At 38.8% G+C, this 26,880-nt stretch overlaps 1 protein-coding gene across 1 annotated transcript in view; it reads left to right on the top strand.

The window, feature by feature from the left end:
• Positions 1–26,880, top strand: part of vps8 (VPS8 subunit of CORVET complex) — a 151,753-nt gene that overhangs the window by 65,285 nt on the left and 59,588 nt on the right. Inside the window, exons 23-27 of the mRNA XM_073842614.1 lie at positions 3,321–3,471; positions 7,432–7,521; positions 13,936–14,118; positions 14,242–14,323; positions 16,336–16,418. Coding sequence (XP_073698715.1) covers positions 3,321–3,471; positions 7,432–7,521; positions 13,936–14,118; positions 14,242–14,323; positions 16,336–16,418 — 589 coding nt within the window. The remainder of the gene's footprint in view (positions 1–3,320; positions 3,472–7,431; positions 7,522–13,935; positions 14,119–14,241; positions 14,324–16,335; positions 16,419–26,880) is intronic.

The following is a 26,880-nucleotide window of genomic DNA, read 5'->3' as shown; positions in this document are numbered from 1 at the left end:
TTGAAAATATTTTAAAATGTAATTTATACCTGTGATCAAAGCAAATTTTTCAGCATCATTACTCCAGTCATAAGTGTCACATGATCCTTCAGAAATCATTCTAATATACTGATTTGCTATTCAAGAAACATTTGTTATTATTATTATTATCAATATTTAAAGTTGAGTATATTTCTTTCAAGATTCTTTGATGAATAGAAAGATCCAAAGATCAGCATTTATCTGAAATAAAAGCTTTTGTACCATTATACATTATATACCATTCAAAAGCTTGGAGTCATATAATAAGTATACAATTTCATAGAAATTAATACTTTTATTTACCAAGAATGCTTTAAATTGATCAAAAATGATGATAAAGACATTTGTAATGTAACAAAAATTGCTATTTCAGATGAATGCTGTTCTTCTGAACTTTCTATTTATCAAAGAAACCTGAAAAAAATCTACTCAGTTGTTTTCAACATAATAATAATATGTTTTTGAGAAGCAAATCAGCTTTGAAATCACAGGAATAAATTACATTTTAAAATATATTCAAATAGAAAAAAACAAACATATTTCAGAATGTTTTTTTTTTTTTTTTGTTTGTTTTTTTATCAAATGAATGCAGCCTTGGTGAGCAGATGAGACATCTTTAAAAACAACTTAAAATTTAAAATCTTACTGTTCTGTTTGGTATGAAAAAATTTGGTCCTATGACAGAAATTGTACAAGTTTGCTACATTACATGGTAATGTCCATTGACACAACTTACCCCATTTTTCCCTAAAGAGATGGTTCCCGACGAAATGAAAAGTCCATCATTGTTTACTCAACCTCTTATTATTTAAAATCTGTATTGATTTTTGGTTCTATGGATTAAAAATAAATAAACCTCTCAGTATCTTCAATAATCAGTTATCTTTATAATGAAGATCAAAAAAGCTGTTTTGGACCCCATTAACTTGCATGGTAAGGGCTCAAACATTTTGAAAATATTTTGTGTTTTGCAGAAAGAAAGTCATGCAGATTTGGAACAACATGAGGGTGATTAAACAATGATTGAATTTTTTGGTAAACTGTCCTTAATCTATACTACAGACATAGTTTTGTATAGTATTTACAAAAGCAAACCGCATTCACAGTCACTTGGATAGGAAAACACCTGCCAGAGAATGTGCGTATATATCAGTATTCTGCTGTGTTTTGTCCTAATTCAACTGCGTACTTTCAGAATCTATTATTTGTATGTTCTGTGTGATTTTGACCACTTGATACACTTCATATCATCATCATCATTCTCTTATGCCTCATAGTTTTATGACAGAGCCTTACCAGAGTAGAATAGTACATCGCATGTGATGAGGATGTGCTCTCTGCCATGCCTCATGCAGCAGGAGCTAATGGTGGCTGATTGAGCTTTGATTTAAGGGCTTGGCTCTGATTGAGGTCTGAGAAAACCTCTCTACATGACAAGTTGATTGGGAGAGAAAGAGAGCAAGAGGGAGATGCACAAATGACACATGATTTCAGTTTGGAGCTCCATGAAAAGGGTTTTCTTTTCATCAGGAGAGACAGACAATCTTAGGAGGGGATGACATGGCGTAAAACACCTATATATTTCTAGATTTATAGTATAGGATATTTATATAGACTTTGGGATCAGTAAGATTTGTGTTTTTTCAAAGAAGCTATTCATCAAGGCTGCAACTGTAATATTGTAAAATATTTTTGCAATTTAAAACAACAGTTTTCTGTTTTAATATACTTTGAAATATAGCTGTGGTGCAAAAGCTGAATTTTCATCAGCCATTTCTTCAGTCTCCAGTGTCACATGATCTTTCACAAATTATTCTAATATGCTGATTTATTATTAATGTTGGAAACAGTTGTGCAGCTTTATATTTTTTAGAACCTTTGATCAATTTTTCATGATTCTTTTTCATGATTAAATAAAAAATAAAAAAAGAACAGCATTATTTAAAATAGAAATCTTTTCAAATGTTTGGGGTCTGTAATTTTTAACATTTTTTTTTAATTGATAAACTTATATTGTTATTATTTCTATTTTGAATAAATGCTGTTCTTTTTTAACTTTTTATTTATCAAAGAAACCTGACAAAAGTATCAAAGGTTCCAAAAAATATTAAGCTGCACATTAAGTTTCCAACATTGATAATATATCAGCATATTGATAAAAAATCAGATTGATTTCTGAAGGATCATGTGACACTGAAGAGTAATGGCTGCTGAAAATTCAGCTTTGCATCACAGGAATAATTTATATTTTAAACTTTTAAACAGTAGTGTATATTAATTATTAATTAAACAAAATGTTATTATAGCTAAAGTACATTTTTGGAATAGGCAGTACATGATATGCTTTACAAATTAAACTAGTCACCTTCTCAGTCTTTAGTTTTCTCTGTACTCAACCTCATATTATTCCAAACCTGTATTGATTTTTGGTTCTTTGGATTAAAAATATATATGGTACGTTTGGCAAACTGTGCTTTTAATCTATACTACAGGTCTGTTCTCTAGTATTTACTAAAACAAAATATTTTTACAAAAACATATCTTGCCACCTTTTTATTCTTCAGTTCTGTCTCAGTTTTTATCTCTTACTGAGTTAGCTGGGCAACAACGTTATTTCTATCAGAAAACTATTGATGATACCATAGTACACCAAAGCAAATATTCACATGAAAATTGCTTGTCTTGTTACTTTATTTAGCTTTTTTTGATCAATATTCTACACTCTGTTGTCAGTTGAATTTGCATGCTTAAATTTTAAGGTCTGTTTGTCCTTGGTTTTGGTCTGGTCTGATCTTGTTCCCGGCACATTCAAGCCAGTAGTCTTAAACATCAGTAGATAGAAGTTGGCTCTGAAGGACTGTTGAAGGGCTGCCTTGAGCAGGCTGCTCTTTTGCGCTGTGTGTAGTAAGTCTCGGCTGAAATGCTCACAGCTGTAGTCTGACGATCCAAATGAATATCCATTTAGCAACATTTTTATTAAAAAATTCTAATAGTTTTTGTTGACCGTTTCCTCTACACTCTTTAAGATGCTTCAAAAGGTTCTTCAAGCGATGCCATAGAAGAACCATTTTTGGTTCCACAAAGAACCATTCAGTCAAAGGTTCTTTAGAGATCCATTTCTTGTTTACCTTTTCATATACCTTTTGTGAAACAGAAAGGTTCTTCAGATGTTAAATGTTCTTTATGGAACCATTTAGACAAAAAGGTTCTTCTATGGCATCGTGAAGCACCTTTATTTTTAAGAGTGTAGTCTAGATCCATTTCAAAATATGATTTATGGTTTTCTTTTTCTGTAACAGCTCCAGAGAGGGTCTGAATCCTCAGACTGTCCTGAAATTGGGTCCTGATCTTCATGAGCTCTTAGTGGACCTACTGTGTCAGTTCAGTCCACAGCAGGTCACCGGCTTCCTTCAGACCTCTCAGGACTACCGACTGGAGGAGGCCATTCAGGTATAAATCAATACCTCATACACACATATTGATTGTTGGTGAGCTGCATTGTGGTCTGCTGTTATCATATAGACAGCTACATTATATGCCATTGAAAGCTCTACAAATCCTCTTCACCTTGAATGTTTCTATCCATCCATCATTTTTTTATATTTGAGATAATTTTTTGACGCTTTCAGCTACCAAAAAGAGGGCAATACTTTCAGCTCCATGTAACATATTCCACAGAATTCAACAAAAATTTGATTAGATTAAATTCTGTAAAATGCATCTGACCCTATAGATAGTGACTGATTTAAAATGCTCTTTATGGGCTACACTCCAATAATGACCACATACATTCCTCCCACATAATCAGCAATCCTCATGTGAAGTGCATTGGAGACTTGACTAAGGCATAGGACACATAATTATTGAGTAAAATCGGTGCGTTGTAATTATTTTGAGCTGTTGCATTAATACTTTTTTTGTACTGAAAACATATAAATATAATAATAATTAAAAGAATAGTTCACCCAAAATTGAAAATACTGTTATTAATTACTCACCCTCATGTCCAAACATAAGGGTGAGGGTGATATTTTTTGTTGAACTACCTCTCTGGGCCTTGAACGTGTCAGTTGCATTGTTGTCTAGGGTCAGAAAGCTCTCAGATTTAATGAAAATATCTTAATTTGTGTTCTGGAGATGAACAAATGTTTTACAGGGTGAGTAATTACTAAAATAATTGTATTTTTAAAGTGAACTAACTCTTTAAATATAACTATCAAATAAATTAAAATATATATTTTTCTCATCTGCATCTACAACCCCTGGATGTTTTGGATAGGTCATTGCAGTGTATTCCGGTATGGCCAAAAATAACTTTCTTAGAGGTAGGAAGAAGTTTTTTGCCTAGTGGAGGTTTGTACACTAGTTGAGAAATGCTGTGCCATACCATGCCATGTCTTTCAAATTATTTTTCCATTTTTTGTGAGCGTACACACATTGATGCTGCCATTCGCTGTCTGTTGGCTGCACCAAGCAGCTCAACATTCTGTCGCACAACATAATGCAGCTAGCTAAATTCACAAAATTCTAACTTTTCCATTGAAGTAAAACAATGGAAAATGGGGCGAATCTTATTATGAAATAAATGTTTTTCTCTAGTTCACGTTGGCCACAATTATTGGCACCCCTAAAAATTTGTCTAAGTAAAATATCTGTTAAGTATATTCCCATTAATATTACGTTTTTTTAGTACACCAGGGTGGCTGAGAGATATCTTGGGAAAAGGATGTTGCAATAATTGGGTGCCAATAATAGTGGCCAACGTAAACTAGAGCAAAACATTTATTTCATAATGAGATTTCACCCCTAGGTTCTATTGATTTACTTCAATGTCAGGTTAGAGTTTTGTGAATTTTTTGAATGAAAGATCAATGCAGATTTATTTTCACATTCACCTTTGCTCATATTTACAAGGGGTGCCAATATTAGTGGAGGGCACTGTATATGTCCCAAATCGATGTTAATGTATAAACTGAGTTTAGGCTGAAAAATTGTATACCTGACATTTTTCAGTAAGTTTGTATTTTTGTGGCTTGATTAAACTCTATGCTTAATATGTAGAAATAACATAATATAGATTGGCCTTTATCTCTCTGTTTGTACCTTTTTTTTTTGCACCAAAGTTACACTCATTGACATGACTTAGTTCATTTGCCGGTATGGTGCTGGTACAGTAGATTCACAGTTTTGAGTGTTTTGAAACAGCTACAATAAGCACTCACAAATGTTTTTTCTGTTTCCGAGAAGCTCAAATGAGTTTTGTCAGCACATATTGAAAAGCATATTTTGCATACAGTCACGGACACATTGTGCTTGCTGACTTGTGTTTATTTGTATGCATTGTCTGTGTTGTTTTCAAGCCCAGTTCACTAAAGAAATTCTGTGAATCAGCTTAAATGTGCCTTGAAATATAAACTAAACACAAATTGCATAATCCACTTGGACTGGCTCTTTAAAATTGTGCAAAAGTGAAGATCAAGGCCATTTCACACAGTAATACCAGTAAATTGCTGTAAAATTACTGGAGCATCTATACCGGTAAATACAAAAATGTGCTGTTCAACCGGTAACGCACCATTCACACATCTGTTTCAAAATACCGGTAAATTGTGACAATATTAACCTGAAATGTAAATTGAAAACATAGAAGGGTAAACGCGGTCAGTGTTTTTATTTATGTTTTCATTTTTGTGTCAAACGTTCACATTCATGCAGCTGCTTTTAGCCCAGAGATGTTGTATTAGACAACTTCAAACCAAACTACACAGTTTAAAATGCACAATTTTTAATATTAAGCCTAAAATATGTTTTAATATCACTGTTGTTGAGGATTATCTTTAAATGCAACAAAATATTTAAAGTGTACCTAAAGTATAATTGCAATAGTTCCACTTTATCACAATCAATCTTTAGTTAGACTCCAGCACAACTTCCACACAATTAAAGTGCATTAAAGTACAAACTTGGTTGTTTCAATTTAGCAGACTTTAAAATACTAGTTTAGTATACTAAAAGTACAATTGCAGGGTAGTTTTAATAAGTACATAATATGTAAATGTATGTACAGTATACTTGAAATATATGTTTTAATACATTTAATAACAGTTATAACAGTCTTCCACATATTTTAACAAACAAATGCAGTGATCAATAAAAAAAAATTACACAATTATATTGTATAATTTATAGGGCTCCCAAAATAAAACCTGGAAATATCTGAGAATTAAAAAAGGCAGCTCTGGGAAAGGCTTGAAATGTAATATAATTCTAAAAGTCACAGAAATGTCATGGAATTTCATATAATGAATGTTAATTTTTCTGGTTATTCTCTGCATGGAGTCTAAGAAAGTCAATTTAAATCTCTTCAGCTGAAATAATATATTTTTCAGAGTATTTCATCTATTTTGTCAATGCAATACATTTCTTTAATCAAAAAGGGTGAGAACCTTCAGTTTGAGGAGCGTGATGCTAATTGCCACAGACATAGTTTGTGAATAAGGCGCTATCTATAATGAGCCTAATTTGCATAAAAGGAAGTTATGTTTATGCTGAAAGTGAAAGATTGAGAATGACTTCAATACTCATGGTGCTTTTTGGTGTGATTTCACTGCATTTAGCATCTTGGTAAACAGGATTGCAGGCTATAGTAAATAAGACACAGTTTTTTTTCAGAAATACAAATGATTACTGAATTCACTCCTTAAACTACAGGTTTGACAATTAGGAGACCACACACTATCTAATCAATCAACACAAAACCACTGATAGAGCAAGTAAAGGTTGGCAATCTGATGTAATTAGAGTGCCGGTTGACAGGCTCCGGCAGAAAGATGCCTGGAGGAACGAATGAATGAATGAATAATAGAGGGAGGGGAGATATCTGCTGTGCTGAAGCGCTGAGACAGACAGACGGGCAGAAGAGAGAATCAATACTGTTACAGAGGCAGAGTGACACCTGCTAAATATTTGAACAGACACCTTGCACACACGCATGCATATCCAGCAGCTCTAAAGTCTTGCCATCTTGCCTTTTTCTTGTTTCACTGCTCTTTGTATATGTCTCCATATCTAGATCCATCTGCTTGCCGCTGTGTTTCTGTCAGTCTGTATTGTCTTTTTTCTCTGCTGCCCTGTTTTTGTATTCATGGATTCGACTGTATTCATGGATGCCGCTTCACGTTTCTCTGCCTTCCGCATAACGCTCCTTTACTTTAGTTTCAGAATGTGTTTGAATGTTTCATTATGGAAATGGTTTCTCACAAACAAACAATCTCACCTAAACACTCTCTCGGTCTGAGTTTGGGGCTGTTCATCCAGTGGGCGGCTTGGAGTGGATCATTTGTCTTGATAATCTTGACAATTTGACTGGAACACAATTGACAGCCTTATCTCTGTCTTGTTTAATCACAGATCACAGAGAAACACAAGCTGCATGAGGCCACAGCCTACCTGCTGGAGAGGAAAGGAGATGTGCAAGGAGCTTTTGAAGTGCTGCTACAGGTTTGAGCTCAACACACCACACAAGCCTGCAGTAGACTTAAAGTGATAGTTCACCCAAAAATTTAAATACTGTCATGAATTACTTACACTCAAACCCGTAAGACCATCATTCATCTTCGGAACACAAATTAAGATACTTTTGATGAAATCAAGAGCTTTCTTACCTGTAAGACAGCAATGCAACTACCATGTTCAGTGCCCAGAAAGGTAGTAAGGACATTAAAATAGTCCATGTGACCTCAGTGGTTCAACCTTAATTTTATGAAGCTAAAAAATAACAACCGTATTCAACAATTTCTTCTCTTCCGTGTCTGTCTCCATTGCACGTTCATGAGAGTACCACAACGCATGGAGCCAACATTCTGACATTAACGACCATTTCTCTTATTTTATCGTCTGTATATTCTGGTTTGAATAAGTAAGGCTGGGCAAAAAATTGCAAGTCATCTTCTCTGTCGAAACCTTCAGACATGTATACCAAGACCGTTTTAATGTACAGTGTGCGCATGTCAAAGACACAGAAGAGAAGGAATTGTTAAACGAAGTCGTTAAAAAAGTATTCCCGTAGCAACCATAGACTGTAAAAAATATGGACGTAGTATCCGTGACGTCACCCGTAGGATTCTGAAGCGCTAATTTGAAGCTCATAGTGGGCGGAATTCGGCTGCGCCATCTTGGAATCGCGTCACCGCGCGTCACTCCCAGATAATCAAAAATGGGCAAAAAGGCGGGATGTGGGTGGAGCTGGTTGCTGAAACCACGCCCGCCTAGAGGGACAGTGGTGACAGCAGCGGCAATCCCCCTGTCACTCAAGTGGCCACGCCCTTAATTATGCTGAACTTTAAGGCTTAATATAACTTAAACCGATGAGTTATAAAAAAATTCACCCCCCTCACAGTTGACATGAAGGGCAAAACTAGCTATATAGACCAAAACCATTTTTGAACCAGGCTGTAAACATACTTTTTTTCTGCTGTAAAGTTGGGCATTTTAACATGGAGTGTCAATGGGATTGACTCCCTTTTGCAGCCAGCCTCAAGCGGCCAGTCGATGAATTGCAGTTTCAGTCACTTCCGTGTTGGTTTCACGAGGGAGACCGGAAGGTTGCCCCTTGGTAGCAACCACTGACGTGACATGTATTATTTTATTTAGGTCCTTACTACTTTTCCGGGCCTTGAACGTGTTAGTTGCGATGCTGTCTATGCAGGGTCAGAAAACTCTCTAATTTCATCAAAAATATCATAATTTGTGTTTCAAAGATGAATGGCAAGTAATTAATGACACATTTTGGGTGAACTGTTCCTATTTTGGTTAAAAGCAGATGTAATGCAGCAGAATGGAACATAATTCAGAAGTCTTAAAATGCATTTACATATGCAGCAACAGTGCTTTAAAGTGAATCACTCTACACACTAAACAGTCTATTTAAACCATCTAAGAGCTAAAATATAGATAGTTGGAAAATAACTTTGCAAATTTTCACTATCCAGAATTAGTTGAATGCTCTGTTATTACCTTATCAATTATTTCAGGTAAAATAAGCTGTTGTTGGTTACTTTAGTCAGTCAGTCTTTTCAGGCAGATGTCTCTTCTGGAGTTGGTTCTATTCTACAATGTGAAACAGACATCCTTTGTAATAAAATATTGGGCTTTTAGAAGAGATGCCCACAGGTGATATGAGTAGGAACAAACATATCCAGTGTCGTGACTCTAAACACTGCAGTCCCCCAGGGCTGTGAGCGTATTCCCTCTTCTCTTGCCTTTATTAATCCATCAGTGTTTCACCAGACATGGCTGCTATGCTATTGACTGGTCACTGGCCTGATCCTACATGGAGAGGCTGCTTAATAGAAGCTGAAGATGAAACCCAGGCAGCACTGTAACCTCTATCTTGACAGTGCAGCTCTCTCTGGAACAGTACAACCAAGGAGATCATTGTAGGTTATACAGTAGGAAACCTCAGACTGGTGACCAAACGTTGATGGAAACTTGAGTCGAGAGGGTCAGCGGTTTCTGAGAATAACCATCACAGAGAAGTTAACCTTATCTTGTCAAACCAGCATTGTGGTCAGAATAGCATGTCGGCGGATTTTCTGTACAAATTTGAGAAGTTTGGCATTGCATCACATCCTGGTCAGCATCTGTAAGTGCACTATTATATGAGTCCTGCTTCGGCATATAAGAGCCTGTTGTGGGAACTGCACTGCCCTGAAGTACAAAGTGCTAGAGAGTCAGCAGATCTTATTACAGGCACTTAAACATCAAGAACAGGATGTTTACAAATAGATGCTTGATGAAAACTAGGACTATCCTTTAAATCACTGAAACAGAATTTCACTGCTACTATGTCAAATGTTATCAGGTACTTAAAAACCTCCATGTAGTCACCATTCATTGTGAATTACTATAATGCATGACCTTATATTAGTGTCTAAAGTACCGCTACTTCGGAGACAGCTTTTGTGCACATTGTGCATGTAAACGCATGCTCTATGAGAAGTGCTCTTGCTTCGTAATAACATTTTTGTGAGATGGAACAATCAAATCAACTTCTTGTAGGCATTTTGATCATTTCACATTATACTGTCATTTCATCCAAGTGATATGAGGCACAGCTCACACAAAGGTCACTTTCATACCATGCCGCTTTCTGTTGGTCTGTGTAGTAAATCTGTGACCAACTTGAAACTGCTGTGAAATCTTTCACCCTCAACAGGAAATTAAAAGCATGCTACACACAAAAAAAATAATTTATGTCTGCGCAGATAGCCTTGTGGTCAAGTGCACAGACATGTAACATTGTTGCCCTATGGGTGTCCCAAGTTCGAATCCCGGCTCGAGGAATTTTCCTGATCCCGCTCCCCTCTGTCTCGCTCCCAGTTCACTTTCTCTTGGTTCTCCACTATCCTATCATAATAAAAATAATTTATTACCCGTACTTAATTTAAGAACGTTTTTCCACACAATTTAATTTAGTTCATTTAAAATATATCTGTTCAGTTTTATTAATTTACTATTCATTTTCTTATGTTCATCATGATTAGGGCTGCCCCCTAATAGTCAACTAACCGTTAGGTGACGAGAGGAGGCTTGGCCGACCAAAATTTTATTAGTCGTTTAGTCGCAGAAAAAAAAAAATCCACAGGAAGTGGTGAAGTCATGCAGTCCATGTCGGACAGATTGTCAAAGGCTGTCCTATGTGATAATGTAGTATATCATTCATCAACCTCAAATTTTTCATCTGAAATATGTAAGTAGTAGGAACTTTACATGGCCGCTCAGTCTAATATTATCATAACCTGTAAACTGTAAAGACATTTATTTTTGTGCACTTTTTGTAAAATAATGAAAGCAAACAGAATCGGTCTAGGTCTCTGTTAACTTGAGAGCGAACTTTGAAATTTTAAATAAACCAATTCAAATAGAAAACACATTCTCAGAATCTTATGCAATCCATATTAAACATGCATACACTGCCGCTCAAAAGTTTGGGATCTTTATTGCTTTTTAAAGGAAACTTGATTTAATTAAAAATATAGAAAAAAATGTAATATTGTGAAATGTTAATGCAATTTAAAATAGTGTTTTTTTTTATACTTTAAAATATAATTTATTCCTGTGATGCAAAGCTGAAATTTCAGCATCATTACTCAGTTCAACTGAAAAAAAAAAAAAAAAACTGCGGAATGGATTGTTCAGATGTATTAAATTGAACTGGGAGCACTGCAGTCTTTTTGGTAGCTGAAAGAAGTTCAAAAACACATATCGGAACTTTTTAAATGAGAACATTCAGAGGAAAGATGAGGATTTTTGTATGGGCCACCAGCCTTTTTATTTTTATATTCCTAAAAAAGCTATCAATTTAATTATGAAAAAAAATAACTCAATTAATCATTTGCCCTGGCCCCTGTCCCATGCATATATTCCATAATGAGCAATTTTACTAATGTCAGAGCAAGTCAAGCACAGAATTAGTAAGCAGTTGTTCCCACAGGGCACATTTTTGCATTTAAAAAAGCTGAACATGTAAGAGAATGCCAGCGAGTTTGGGCTTTTTCAAAGTAGAGATGCTAAAAAGTGAGATGCTACATAAATACTAAAGACTTTTTGGCATATAACGAATTAAACCAACAAAATCGACCTTGGATTTAATGATGTGGACTGTAGACCAGCTATAAACTCTTAAGAATAAAGGTGCTTCACGATGCCATAGAAGAACCTTTTTTGTCTTAAGTGGTTCCATAAAGAACCTTTAACATCTAAAAAACCTTTCTGTTTCACTCTTAATACAGTGCATCAAAATACATTCAAATATATTCAATTAGGGGTCAGTAAAAAATTAATACTTTATATTGCAATGGCAGTAAAGACTTACATTGTATATTTACTTTGCTTTAAAATAAATGCCACTTGAACTCTCTATTTATCAAACAAAACATAAATAAATGAAATTACATTTTCCACAAAATATGAAGCTGCAGTTTTTTCAACATTGACAATAATATACAGAATATGATAAATATGTTTACAGTGCCTTGCAAAAGTATTCATACCCCTTCAGTTTTTCACGTTTTGTTGCAGCATTATGTTACACTGCTTTAAATTCGTTTTTTTTCCCCCCACATCAATTTACACTCCATACACCATAATAATGACAAAGCAAAAACCAGATTTGCAAATTTATTAAAAATAAAACACTGAAATAAGTACATTGCATAAGTAGTCATACCCTTAACTCAGTACATAGTTGAAGCACCTTTACAGCCTCAAGTCTTTTTGGGTATGATGTGACAAGCTTTGCACATCTGCATTTGGCAATTATCTGCCATTCTTTGCCTCACCTTTTCTCCTCTCAAGCTCTGTCATCTTGGATGGGGGCTGGCAGACATTTTCTAGAGTCCTAGTTGTTCCAATCGTCTTCAATTATGGATAATGGAGGCTACGTGCTTCTGTGAACCTTCAATGCAGCAGATTTTTTTCTGAACTCTTCCCTAGATCATTGCCTTAACGCAAGTCTGTCACTGAGCTCTACAGGCAGTTATCTTGACCTCAGGACTTGGTTTTTGCTCTGATATGCATTTTCAGCTGTTAGACCTTTTCTGAGAGGTGTGTGCCTTCCTAAATCATACTCATTCAAATGAATTTGCCACAGTTTAACTCCACTCGAAGTGTAGTAACATCTAGAAGCAATATGAATGCTCCTGAGCTAAATTTCGAGTGTCCCAGAAAAGGGTATGAATACTTATGCAACGGAATCTTTTAAGTTTTTTATTTTTAATAATTTGCACAAATGTTAAAAACCTATTTTTTGCCATTATGGAGTAGGGAGTGTAGACTGATGTGGGAAAAAAAGTAATTTAAAGTAGTTTAACATAAGACAGCTACATAACAAAATGTGGAAAAAAAATGGGGGGGGGGGGGGGTATGAATAATTTCGCAAGGCACTGTATGTAGCAAACATTTTTTTGTAGTAGTATTTCAAAATATTATACTGGGTTTTTTTTTTCTGTATTTTTAATCAAATGAATACAGCCTTGTAACAAAAACATTACAAAATCAATCCAAAATAAATCCAAAAATTTTTAACACTAATTAGTAGTGTTTGTTCGATAGAGATATACATTACAAATTACATTGATTTCAGCTACGTTATTAAATTCTATTAAGTTTCTTCTCCTGCCTTCATTTTTTCAGCATATATGTGACCCTGGACCACAAAATCAGTCTTAAGTAGCATGGGTGTATTAGAAGCAATAGCCAAAAGTACATTGTATAGTGCATATTGTATATTGTATATTTGTATATTGCAAAAAAAATTATTTGGACAATTTAAAGGCGATTTTCTCAACAATTAGATTTTTTTGCACCCTCAGTTTTCAGATTTTCAAATAGTTGTATCTCGGCCAAATATTGTCCCGTCCTAACAAGTCATACAACAATGGAAAGCTTATTTACTCAGCTAAAATTGACCCTTATGACTGATTTTGTGGTTCATATATGAATATGATATTAATTGCAAGTAATAAAATGTTCATATATCATCTGTGAGTCATTCACATACAGTATGTTAACTGTTAAAACTGATTCACAGTAATAGTATTTGTTTATATGGCCATCTAAAATGAACTTATTAGAATTTTTCTCTCAGGGTGCTTTCACGCTGTGCCAGTTTCAGAGCAACCAAACTCAGACCACCTCCTACAGGTAGTCTCAGGTTTGTTACCTCTTCCAGTCCGCATGACGGCTTTCACATGACCATTTTTTTCATTCAAACTATGCCTTTTTTCGAACTAAACCACTAGTGTGAAAGCACCCTCAGAAATGGCCAGTTCATTTAGATGGTGTTTCAGAGAACAGTGAGACAGAAAGGGCAGGTGGAAATGCGCTATCGATCTGTTGATTTCTGCTTCTCAGACCCTGAAGGGCAAACTCCACAAACTTGCCCTGGAAGGCTCAGAGGTAGACAAGCCCGATGGTGAGGAGAAGGAGACAGGTGATGAAGTACCGAGTCTGTTACAAAGAGTGGAGGAAGCTCTGCATGACATCATTGCTTTGTGTCAGAGGAGCTCGCACGGTCTCAACCAGCAACAAAGAGAGGTGTGTGTGCAGTCCGGTCAACCTGAGCTGTTTTTCATGAACAGGATGTATTGATCTTCTTATTCCTGGTTTTACATTTCTCTCTCTCACTGTGTATGTACATCAATCTTCTGTCACTCTCAGGCTTTGTGGTTTCCTCTCCTCGAGGCGATGATGTCACCACAGAAACTACTCAAAGGTGCCGACACCAAACACACGTCAGAAGGTGAGACAAACACACACAAGCACTAGTTTTGAGTTTATCCACAGTATAGCAGCAGTCCTCAACCTGTGCAACTCCAAGGCCCCAATAATATTTAAGTATTCAACAGTATTTTTCTTTAACTACTGAAATGATGACTGATGCTCTTTCCAAGAAATTATAGTGTGTATAGATCAAATTAGATTTATGCAGCCTTCAAATGGAGTCAGAAATGCTGCATTTACAAGAGAATTTGCATTTACAAATTAATTAAAGGTTGTATCAGCGATTTCTAGCCTAAAACATAAAGTGTCTATTTCAGCTGACCTTTCTTCACGATCCGCTCGCTGCCTGCCCCATAAATTGTCTGTGAAAAAAACGCGTCTCTCTGGTCAGCCTAGGGTCCGAGATATGCCAAAAAAACAATCGGCACTACCAACCTTTCCACAGATAAACAAACAGTGTTCCAACCAATCAGCGTCAGGGGTTTGGTGTTGTGGACTTTCGTACTGGTGCAGGGATGTGAGGGAGGAGGAGCGAAAGTCCACAACACCAAACCCCTGACGCTGATTGGTTGGAACACAGTTTGTTTATCTGTGGAAAGGTTGGTAGTGCCGATTGTTTTTTTGGCATATCTCGGACCCTAGGCTGACCAGAGAGATGCGTTTTTTTCACAGACAATTTATGGGGCAGGCAGCGAGCGGATCGTGATGAAAGGTCAGCTGAATTTGACACTTTATGTTTCAGGCTAGAAATCGCTGATACAAACTTTAATTTTGCCAGGTTTTTGAGTTGTGATGTTAGAAAAAGCATCTTGATGTGGATATTAAGTATGTTGTGAATGACAGTTGAATGATTTGCCAAGTATTTGTTTTTTTATTCTATTCTATATTTTAATTTACATTTTGTAAGGTTAGTTACTTATTTTCAGAAATGTTAAGTATTTAAAAATGCACAATATCTAAAGCATTAAATTTTTTTTTTGTTTCATTCTGTATTTTAATTTGCATTTTGTACATAATTGCTTACAAACAACCAATGTAAGGTTAATTATTAATTTTCAAGGTTTGCTTTAGATAATGTGCATTAATAAGTGATAAAAATGAAAATTTTGAAAGTATTTAAAAATTAAATTATTTTTTTTAAAGGTTAATTACTCATTTTCAAAGTTTGCTTTAGATAATGTGCTTTATTAAAGTAATAAAAATTTAAATTATTTTTTATTCCATAATGTATTTCAATTTGCATTTTGTACATAATTGCTTACAAACAACAAATGTAAAGTTAATTACTAATTTTCAAGGTTTTCCTTTGATAATGATCATTAATGAGTCATAAATATGAAAATGATTTATAAATAAAAAAAAATTTGTTCCATTCTGTATTTCAATTAGCATTTTGTACATAATTGCTTACGAACAACAAATGTAAGGTTAAATACCCATTTTCAAGGTTTGCTTTAGATGTGCTTTAATAAGTGATAAAAATTAAAATTATTTAAAAATTAGATTATTTTTTATTCCATTCTGTATTTCAATGTGCATTTTGTACATAATTGCTTACAAACAACAAATTCAAGGTTAATTACTCATTTTCTATGTTTGCTTTAGATATTGTGCATTAATAAAGTGAAAGAAGTTAAGTGAAAAAAAATTAAATTATTTAAAAATTTAGTTTGCATTTTGTAAATTCAATTCAGTTCAATTCAATTCAAAATATACAAACAATAGAAACTTCTATATTACTTTTCAGACATGAATGCAGAACTTGTTGTAATAATGATTCCAAGTGCACTTGAAGGCACAATAAGCTAGTGATCGTTCTGTAGGTTGCAATTTCATTTTTTCCCCAAAAATAACTTTTTATTTCTAGTACAGTACAGTAAGAAGAATGGAATGAAACTGAAGAATGAAAGTGCTTAAAGCTTAAATTATTTTCATTTTAAAAATAAAGCACGTTTTAAATAAATTAAAATAATGTTACATTTCCTGGACCTTAGAGAAGCGCTGTTCCTGATCGTCTGTCTCTTTCCACAGCATTAAAAGAGCTCACTATGAAAGTCTTAAACAGCATGTCCAGTTTTATCGCCCCACCTGCCATCATTCAGCGCATCCTACAAGTAAGCAGATACTCTTGTCGTTTTCAACACCTTACATGTACAGTTTAGCTTAAAACTAGGCTGTTATTAAACAGCAGCCATTGTGTGCACGTTCAGAGGTTGCTCAGTGTGTTCCAGTGTTACGTGTGAGATGTTATTGTTCTCTGGGATTTGTGGGATTTGTTTGGAAAGACTTAAAGCCTTCTGACTTGACAATAGGGTAGTAAGCTCAAGCTCAGAATCCCATGGTTCTCTTTCAAGCATACGTTTCGGTGTCTCACTATGGGATACGCCCCTTCCGCGTGTTCCTCAGAAGCCCTATTACATTACGCCAGCCCCAATTGGCTGGCAGACGTGACGTTGCGTCTGGGAGTGACCTCCCCACCCCTCGTATAAAGGGAGCAACGCAGCGTCACTTCGACATTCAAAAACCTCTTCTCGCTTCACACCAGAAGCCTATCTTTCGAACTCTTGGACGAATTACTGGCCACCACGCCGTTTTTCGCCTGGCTCCTTCAATTTGCACTCCAGCTGATTGCGAGGATTGTTCGTTTACACGATGGCTGCAGCAACGCAGACTGTCCAGGCTAGGGAAGGAGAGGCTGCGCGACTTTGTTTGTGTGGGAACAAAATTTCGAGCAAGGACACACACCAGGTCTGCTCAGCGTGTCTCGGGCTGAAACATGCCCAACTGGCGATCGACAACCCCGGTTCCTGCGAACACTGCGCGCGTTTCACGACGAAAAGCCTTCGCCGACGGCTAGCACGCCAAGCTAGCCTGTCGGGCCTCGATCCACTCCTGTCACCTAGCCCCACTCCAGCTGCCACTCCACAGGTATCCATCCCTGTAGAGATGCCCACCACGGCACCTCTATCATGGGGTGAACAGCTTGACGCCTGCGTTCCTCTGCCCGATGTGCTCAGCACAGACGAGGAAGAGGACGCGCTTGACTTCGAGGAGGAGGGACAATCTGACTTTCTTCTATCTGAAGAAGAAGAAGATTTTGAGGACTGTCCTTTCCTCCCACCCGTTCACTCGGCACAACCCCTCGCAGCGGCGGGACCCATCGAAGATGTGGCCGGGGCACCATCCCCGCTTCTCAGCGTAGATCTGCAGGATGTGTGCAAACGCGCCGCAGAGAAGCTGAGCATCCCGTGGCCGACTGTGGTAGCAGAGACTGCAAAGTCTCGCTACGAGGGTAAGAGGCTGCCAAGAGCAAAACGGGCGGCACGGCAGCTCCTTCCCGTTTTTCCAGAGCTCCTGGAGGAGCTCGCGGTGACTTGGAAGGACAAACCGTTCACCAGCAAAGTGCCAGTGCAGGGGGGATCCGCGCTCGATGTGGAGGGAATGGAGAAGGAAGGTCTTCTCCGGATGCCCCCCATGGAACAGCTAGTGGCCGCGCACTTGCACCCAAGACACACGGCGGCTGCGAACCCGTCGCTGCCATCCAAAGCGGACCGTTTCCAGTCAAATATGACGGAACGCGCTTATAAAGCAGTCGCTCTCTGCGTCAGGGCTCTAAACGCTACCTCTTTGCTGACCGCGTACCAAGCGGAGTTACAAGATGAAGCGTCGACCACACCAGGTCAGACGCACTGGGAAGAGATCTGTGTCGTTACAGATCTTTCTCTGCGTCTTCAGAGGTGCGCGGTGCAAGCCGCGGGCAAAGCCATGGCAGCAATGGTCATCCAAGAGAGAGGACGCTGGCTCAACCTAACGAATCTCTCTGACAGGGAAAAAGAGACCATTCTAGACGCACCAGTAGTCGCAGGGGGCATTTTTGGGTCGGCTCTAACGCTGATGCAGAAGAGGTGCGAGGAAAAGAAGAGGGATGACGAGGCGTTACAGCTCTGCATGCCTAGGAAGACACAGACTGCACCCCCTCCGCCACCCCGGCAAACCTTCGCACAAGTCACGGCCCGCCAACCCCCCAGTTACCGCATTCCAAGACGGCAGAGAACGAACGTGAATGCAGCGGGCCAAAGCGGAGTCACAGAGCAGAGATCTGCCTGGCCGAGGAAGAACTATCCTCCCGCGACAGCTCAAACGGCCCAGCCGGCTCCTCAACCTCATCCTCACCCCCATCCTCAGGGAGCGAGGAGGAAGAAGAAGGCCGTTTGATGGGGTTTTCCCTGGGAAAGGGAGCCAACAGCCCCCCCGTTCGCTAGCTCCCGAACCCCAGACGTTCAGCGTTCGACACGGGACGAGTTCCGAAGTCCCCAGATGTTCTGTGTGGAGGAGAGAGCCCGGTTGGGTCAGGGGAAGCAGAGCAGTGAAAAGGTCAAGAAATGGTGCAGTGGTGCACACTCAACCATGTGTCACAAGCACTTTTCATGTTCAAACCCCAATAAAGTTTTCACTGTACCCCCAAAACATGTTGCAAAACACAACTCCCCAAAAAATGTTGCAAAACACATTAACAGAACACAATATAACGTCACCTCGGGGAGTTATCACTCCCACAGAGGTGACGGGGAACTTAAAATCTGTCAAAGCGTTAAGTGCCCACGCATGCGCAGCACAGACCACGAACTCGTTCACGAGTCAGCCACAAGATGGCGCCAGAACGCCACGAATAAACAGTTGGCGAGAATGCACGCAGTCCCGATGGGTATTAAGAACAATACAATTCGGATACAGACTGCAGTTTGCCGCTTCCCCTCCGCATTTCAAAGGGATAATTCATTCTCAAGTGCGGGGAGAACTAAAACATCTCCTTCAGGAGGAGATTTCCTCTCTGTTAAACAAAAGGGCGATAAGAGTGGTCCCACCCGAGGAGAGCCACAGCGGGTTTTACTCGAGATACTTTCTCGTCCCAAAGAAAGGGACTCAAGCCCTTCGTCCCATATTAGACCTACGTGCGCTGAACAAATACTTAAGGAAGTACAAGTTCAGAATGCTCACTCATTCTACACTCCTGCAATTAGTGCGCCAGGGAGATTGGTTTACATCAATCGACCTGAAAGACGCATACTTTCACATAAAGATATATCCACCCCACAGGAAGTTCCTGAGGTTCGCTTTCCTTGGCATAACATACGAATATCTGGTTCTACCATTCGGGTTGTCTCTCAGCCCCAGGGTGTTTGTAAAATGTACAGAAGCGGCACTGACTCCGCTCAGGGAGAAAGGCATTCGTCTCGCTACCTACATAGACGACTGGCTTGTGACAGCTCGGTCGGAGCAAGAAGCGAGAGAACACACAGTAATGCTTCTGGAGCATATACAGAAACTGGGGCTAAGACTAAACACCAAAAAGAGTGTTTTAATTCCCACACAGTCTATAACATATCTGGGGTTGTCACTGGATTCGGTGACGTTCAGAGCGCGACTATCGGAAGACAGGGTGAGAAGATTCGCTCGCTGCATGACCGGCTTCCAGAGGGGAAACAACGTTCCCTTTCGCGCATGTCTCAGACTATTAGGACTAATGGCCTCAGCTCTGATAGTTATTGCCCTAGGCAGACTGTTTATGAGGGAATTTCAACGCTGGGTAGCGTCTCAAAGGCTGGACCCAGTACGTCATTCCCGGAGGAGAGTGAGAGTGACGTCAGAGGCAGTTCTGGCACTGCGCCAGTGGAGACACCCGACCTTTCTGGTCCAAGGGGTACCCATGGGTGTAGTCCGAGCCAGACGAGTCATAACGACAGACGCGTCGTTGTCTGGTTGGGGGGGCATTCACGAGGGCAGAATAGTGAATGGAAGATGGGGTCAACATATGATCAATCTTCACATAAACTATCTGGAAATGCTAGCTGTTTTCCTGACGCTGAAGCATTTTCTTCCTTTTCTGAGAGGGCAACATGTTCTCGTGAGAACGGACAACACTACAGTCGTGGCATACATAAACCGTCAGGGAGGTCTCAGATCACTCCCTCTGCACACGTTAGCACGCAGACTGATCCTATGGAGCAATGCCAATCTGCTCTCCCTGAGAGCGACGCACGTACAGGGAATCATGAATCGGGGTGCGGATCTGCTGTCCAGGGGAAATCCCCTCTACGGGGAGTGGAAACTGAACAGCGAAGTGGTCGAACAGATTTGGAGCATATATGGCAGAGCGACAGTGGATCTGTTCGCGTCCCACGACAATGCTCAATGTCCTCTGTTTTTCTCCCTGAAGGACCGGAGCGCACCTTTGGGGATAGATGCGCTAGCGCACGAATGGCCTCACACTCTCCTTTACGCGTTTCCGCCGATAGCGTTGATATCTCCAACTCTCTGCAGAGTGAGGGAGGAGGGACAAAAATTAATATTAATAGCCCCGAGATGGCCGGGGAAATATTGGCTAGCGGAGATCATACATATGCTGTACGAAGACCCTTGGTCTCTCCCACAGCGCAGAGACCTTCTGTCACAAGCGGAAGGGGAGATTTTTCATCCTCATCCAGAACGCCTGGCACTATGGGCCTGGCCTGTGAGTGGTTCAATTTAAGTACAACTGGTCTGCCTGACAGCGTCATTAGAACCATACAGAATGCTAGAGCTGCATCAACTAGGTCTCTCTATGAATGCAAATGGGGTGTGTTTGAGCGTTGGTGCGAAACTAAACACGAGATTCCCTTTCAGTGTTCAGTGGCAGTGGTTCTGTCATTTCTTCAGGATCTGATAGACCAAGGGAAAGCATTCTCAACCATAAAAGTGTTTCTGGCCGCTATATCTGCTTGTCACATTGGTTTTGATAACAAAACCGTTGGGCAGCATCCTTTGGTATGCAGATTTATGAAGGGCGCGCGCCGCGCTTTGCCAGTTTCGAAACCGCTTTCCCCTTCATGGGATTTGGGAGTAGTGCTTGATGCCTTGTCCATGTCCCCGTTTGAGCCGCTGGACAAGATTGATTTCAAAATATTGTCATTCAAGACGGCACTCCTGATAGCTTTGGTTTCAGCAAAGCGCGTCAGTGAGATTCATGCGTTATCAGTGCATTCAGAGTGCTTACAGTTTATGTCTGGGGATGCAGGAGTAGTTCTGAAACCTAATCCTGCATTCATGCCCAAAGTCGTTAACGCTATAAATCCTCTTGAGCTAAGAGCTTTTTATCCACCTCCTTTTGCCTCATCAGAGCAGCAAAAGTTAAATACATTGTGCCCAGTGCGCGCTCTACGCATCTATACAGAACGAACCAGAGGGTTCAGGGAGAGTGATCAGCTGTTCATTTCTTGGATGAAACCTCGTACGGGGAAGCCGATCACTAAGCAGCGTCTATCGCACTGGATAGTTGAGGCGATTTCATTGGCATACTCCAGTAGGGGTCTTTTGCCCCCACATGGTTTACGTGCACACTCAACAAGGGGAATTTCTACTTCCTGGGCTCTGTTTAAGGGAGTCACATTACAGGATATTTGTGAAGCGGCGAGCTGGTCCTCACCGCATACATTTGCTAGGTTTTATAAACTGGATGTTACAGCTCAGACTTTAGCACATGCAGTATTGAGCGTAGGGTCGTGATTTATGAGTTGGACCCATTCAGCCCTGAATGTGTTGATTATGGTTGGCAGGAGACTTCGAGACAGGCTATCTGGCAATACGGGAGTTAGGATATCCCATAGTGAGACACCGAAACGTATGCTTGAAAGAGAACAATAGGTTACTAGCGTAACCCCGGTTCTCTGATAGCATTAAGTGAGGTGTCTCACCAGATCGCCCTCCTTGCTGTGCGAAGCGAGGAAGAGGTGTGCTTGTTTTGAATGTCGAAGTGACGCTGCGTTGCTCCCTTTATACGAGGGGTGGGGAGGTCACTCCCAGACGCAACGTCACGTCTGCCAGCCAATTGGGGCTGGCGTAATGTAATAGGGCTTCTGAGGAACACGCGGAAGGGGCGTATCCCATAGTGAGACACCTCACTTAATGCTATCAGAGAACCGGGGTTACGCTAGTAACCTATTGTTCTTATTTGTGCAAAACTGTTGACACACTGGCATAGACATTTACACAGATTCTGAATTCAACTGCTCCGGATAAGTCAACAAATCTGCCATCTTGAAACTTTCAGGGTTATGGATTTTAAAATGTAGTCTGTGCAGTTGCTATGGGTTTGTAAACGAGATATTGATTTAATTGATTTAATAGGCTACATCAGTTAATAAACAAGAGGTTAGTATTAAGTGACTTACATTGTCTGACTACAACACTATTGCCTGATTTTGCTCTATTTCGTCATCAAAAATAGTCACAAGTCACAACTGAGCTGCTGCGCATCTCCATGCAAACACAGAGTTGTTTCGTTGATGAATGAACATGCGTTTTTAAACGAATCTAGTGAGTCAATGATTCAGTTTCCCCTTCATATAAAGACAGTCACTTGCTTTATTCCTAAATGAATCAGCCATTCAAACGAATTTAATGAATGATATGAATCAGTAATTAAATCAGTGACTTGCCACCACCTACTGTCAGATTTGGTTTCATTTTTAAAATACCTTTTCAGTTATTTAAATCATTTAATATTTCTGTATTCAAAATGTTATATTTAAAACAATAATCTCAACATGAATGTATGAATTTGATTGCACTCATGCCACCTCTGAGCCTCATTTAACACACAACACCTACAAGCCACTTTTGTATTCTTCTGTGCCACCTCTGTAGTACAAATTAATTTTGTTAATACAGATTTTATTTGAATGGTAACTTATTCTTATTCTGCTTGTTCTTATTCTGTTTTTTTAATTAGAAATAATAAAAAAATACATAAAAGATGACATACTTTTTTTAAATAAAGTTTGAAACATGCCATTACAAAGGTAAAAAAAAAAATCCCCATGTAAATCACTTTAATGAGTCAAATATCACCTCGTAATGGTAAGGGAAATTTTTTATTAACTTTTTTTGATTATTGATTAAAAGGTGACTTTTAATTTTGAAATTTTGACTGTGCTCCTAAATTTAGGCAAAAGAAAAGTAAGCGTAGAGCCCTGGTATTCATCATTTTTATTTAGAAGCACATTTTCTAATAGTCTGTTATATTTAGAATTGTGTTTAATAGTATATATTAACATTTATGTTCAACCAAATTTTGTGAACTTCTACAGAACAAAGGTACTGTAACAGCCTGTTCAAAGTTAGACCTTTTCAGTATGGCAGGACACGCTATATGCATCAAGGCAAATAGGAAAAGTTGCTAATAGTGGCATCTACAGATATAGCCTTTTTGTCACAAGCTTTCACAGAATCTATTGGTTCTCGTATTTTGATTGATGGACACACTGCAGAAGCTGAACAGCAAATTTGCTTTTCAGTAGCTCTTCCAGCTCAGAGCCTTGTGTAGATGTTTCAAACACACACACACACACACATACACATTTTTGCTTTCTATGAGATCGATGCTGTAGCTCATGAATCGGTTGAGGCTTTGGGCAGTGGAAGGCCTTTATCTGTTTTCATCTGTTTTCATATTCAGTGCTGTCAGCTTTCCCCCATCGATCTTCCAGTCTGCCCCTCCTTATCACTGCTATTACACCAGCACTCTGCTTTTCTGCTTCAACCTGCTGTCATTGGAACCTCTTTGATTTCTTTTAAATCTTTTTTTTTTTTAGCAAAAATACAGTACAGTTCAAATTTTTGGGGTTACTACGATTTTTTGGGTAACACTTTATAACAAAGCACTTACTTGAAAATGTTTAGTTTATGATTAATTCATGCGTCGCAGTGTTATTTTTGCCAGCAATTTTTGATTTAGCCTTATTCATAGTCTTTTGACTAAAATGCCATTTACCGTATTTTCCACACTATAAGGCGCACCTAAGGGCCTTAAATTATCTCAAAAATCGGCCGTGCGCCTAATAATCCGGTGCCAAAGACTATAGAATACCCAAGACATGTCACTCGTGTAGTTTTGGATGGGGAAAAAGGCAACGCTCATTATGGCCGCGAAGCCCCGCCTTCTTAGTGAAAGAGCCAATCATTGATTAGCAAATTCAGCGCGTCACTGCAGCTGCCATTAGAAGTCCCGGTTGCTATAGACGTTTTTCCTGAACACGGAAGTAAGACCGACTCTTAACTGAAAGAATGCTTTGCATTTCCGGTCTGCATTGTTTCTAGTCAAATTAGGGTATATTCCGAGCTAATAAACTAACGTTAAACCTATTAAAATGTTTTTTAAAAAGCACATGGCTCCATAGCGCCATCACTTGGCAATGTCGCAATGACCGTCATTTGTCAGTGCCTCACTTTAATGGTGTGTAGATGACACGAAGCAGCGGATGTTAGCTACATTAAAAACAGATGGACGCTATTTGAATGGGTTCCTATGGAAACCGGAACAGAAAAGCATTCAATCTGACGTTAGAATTCGTAATGGCGGCGCTCATCGTTTACTCAGGAAAAAGGTCTATAGAAACAATCGGCGCTCTAAGACGTGCGCTCAGTACTGCGCATGCGCACTGGCTCATTTAGCCAGAAAAATAAGCATTTTTTAACGCTATTGGAGCACAAGGAACCATATTTATGAGGCAGTTCTTGTTGGATTTCTTTAGAGATTTAAAATATGAAATTTAATCGTAAGCTTAGTGAACAGTTTTGGAGAATTTGATGTTTCCCCATTCAAACAGATAGGAGCTGCACTTGCCTGCCCAAGAGGCGTTTCAAAGATGGCCGCTGAGTGACATGACTTGCCTTAAAGGGACTTTGTCCGGTGCGCCTTATGTGTGCACAGAGTTCCAAACAACTTTGGTAAGCGGCGCGCTCCGCTTGATTGACTGTTGGATCATTTCCCGCTGACACAGGGACGTAATACGTACACTACGTACGCTGACAGTGATAAACCAATCAGAGAACATTACGTAATACGTGCAGTACGTACGCTTAAGAACATTTGTTTGTTAGACTGATTCCGACAATGATAAGAGAGAACCCGGCATGTTTGACGGCGAAATTGCCCAGCTGTTGAATTCAGACACAGAAGATGAGGACTTTGATGGATTTGTGAGAGAAGATTGATTAAAGAATAATGTGAGTGTATTGTTAAATAGTAGAATAAAGTTCAGCTAACGTTAAACTCACTGTTTTGCTTCCGTTACCTTTTTTTTTGTAGACCCTATGTTGATTTAAAATAATGTGAGTGCGGTCCGGACATAGGCATGGGCAAGGTGGGGCAATGCCCCCTAAATGCTGTGACTGCCCCCCCAAACGTGAAGGCATGCAAAATTCTGAATTTCATAAAAATTTAAAGTAAAATGGTCAGAGCACTTTCTGCTCACTTTCAAACTAGCTAGTGATTGGTAGATGCGTGGGGAGGGAGTGGCTACTCGCTTCACTCACTTGCTCGTCTCACTCTCTCACAGTCACGGCACGGCAGAGCTCAAAACTCAGACATCGTGCATGTAATGGCAAAATGATTGTTTCGTTTCGTTTTTTTATTAAAGGGATGGTTCGGAGTAGAATTGACTTCATTGCTATGCACTCCGAAGCCCATGTAAATACCCCATCCGACGTTTTTTTTACCTTAGTCAAACATTTATGGAGATATTAAGAGTTTTTCGAATTGCTTGTTACAGGAGTGAATGGTACATGTGATGTATCTCGTAAATTGCACCACTAAACGTGCAAGTAATCTTACCAAACTTGTACAGTAGTGTAAATAGGTTATGTACTCACAAAACGCTGCATCAGAACATTTGTAAGTCCACCATGAGTGTTTTAAAAACACGTTTTAGCCAATCCCTACTAGTCTCAAAAACTACAATCTCTTTAAAACCGAATGCACAAATGCAATGTACGGTCTATTTCTTCATTCATAAGAGGTGAAAGAGTATTTGTGCGCTGTGAGAGAGTATGTCTGCTCTTCTCTTACTCCCAGATATTGACGTTTTATGAGACGTGCAGCAAATGTATGCTAGCTTATGTCCCGCCAGATAGATCAATATGCTATGATGGTTCAAATGAATGTACATGTTCAATGTTCTAACTGCGCAGCAGGCTCATTCTAAATGAATCTCTTCCCAAATCATCAACATTTTTGTCTTGTTTTTATTCGTTGACGAAAATGTCAGTTTTTGTCGTTCAAAACAAGTTTTTGTTTCGTTATCGTCTCATTGTCTTCTGTAAAAAAAAGTTGTTGACAAATTATGACTAATTATTCGTCAAAAAAATTAACACTGATACACTGTAAAAAAAAAAAAAAAAAAAATTGGCTTAAAAAGAACCCAGGGCTGGGTGAAGTATGGATCAACCCAACAATTGGGTTTGAGTAGTTTTATTCAACTCAGCTATTGCTTAGAAATGACTATATTTCTTGCTTAAAATGAACTCAAAATATCTCTAAAATTAACATTTATTAAAATGTTCAATAAATTAACATTTATTAATAAGTTGAAAAAAATAATAATTGCTTATTAATAAATGTTTACCTTTTCATTATTGCTGGCGCCTCTTGCAAGTGTGTCCGATTTTTAATTTACAACCTATTTTAAGCCAGCAATATAGTAGTTTTTAAATAATAGTTAGGTTAAATGAAACTACCCAGAAGGTTGGGTTTAACATTGC

Source organism: Garra rufa, chromosome 6 (genome assembly GCF_049309525.1).
Source record: "Garra rufa chromosome 6, GarRuf1.0, whole genome shotgun sequence".
Classification (NCBI taxonomy): Eukaryota; Metazoa; Chordata; class Actinopteri; order Cypriniformes; family Cyprinidae; genus Garra; species Garra rufa.
This window is presented reverse-complemented; position numbering and strand designations above follow the sequence as displayed.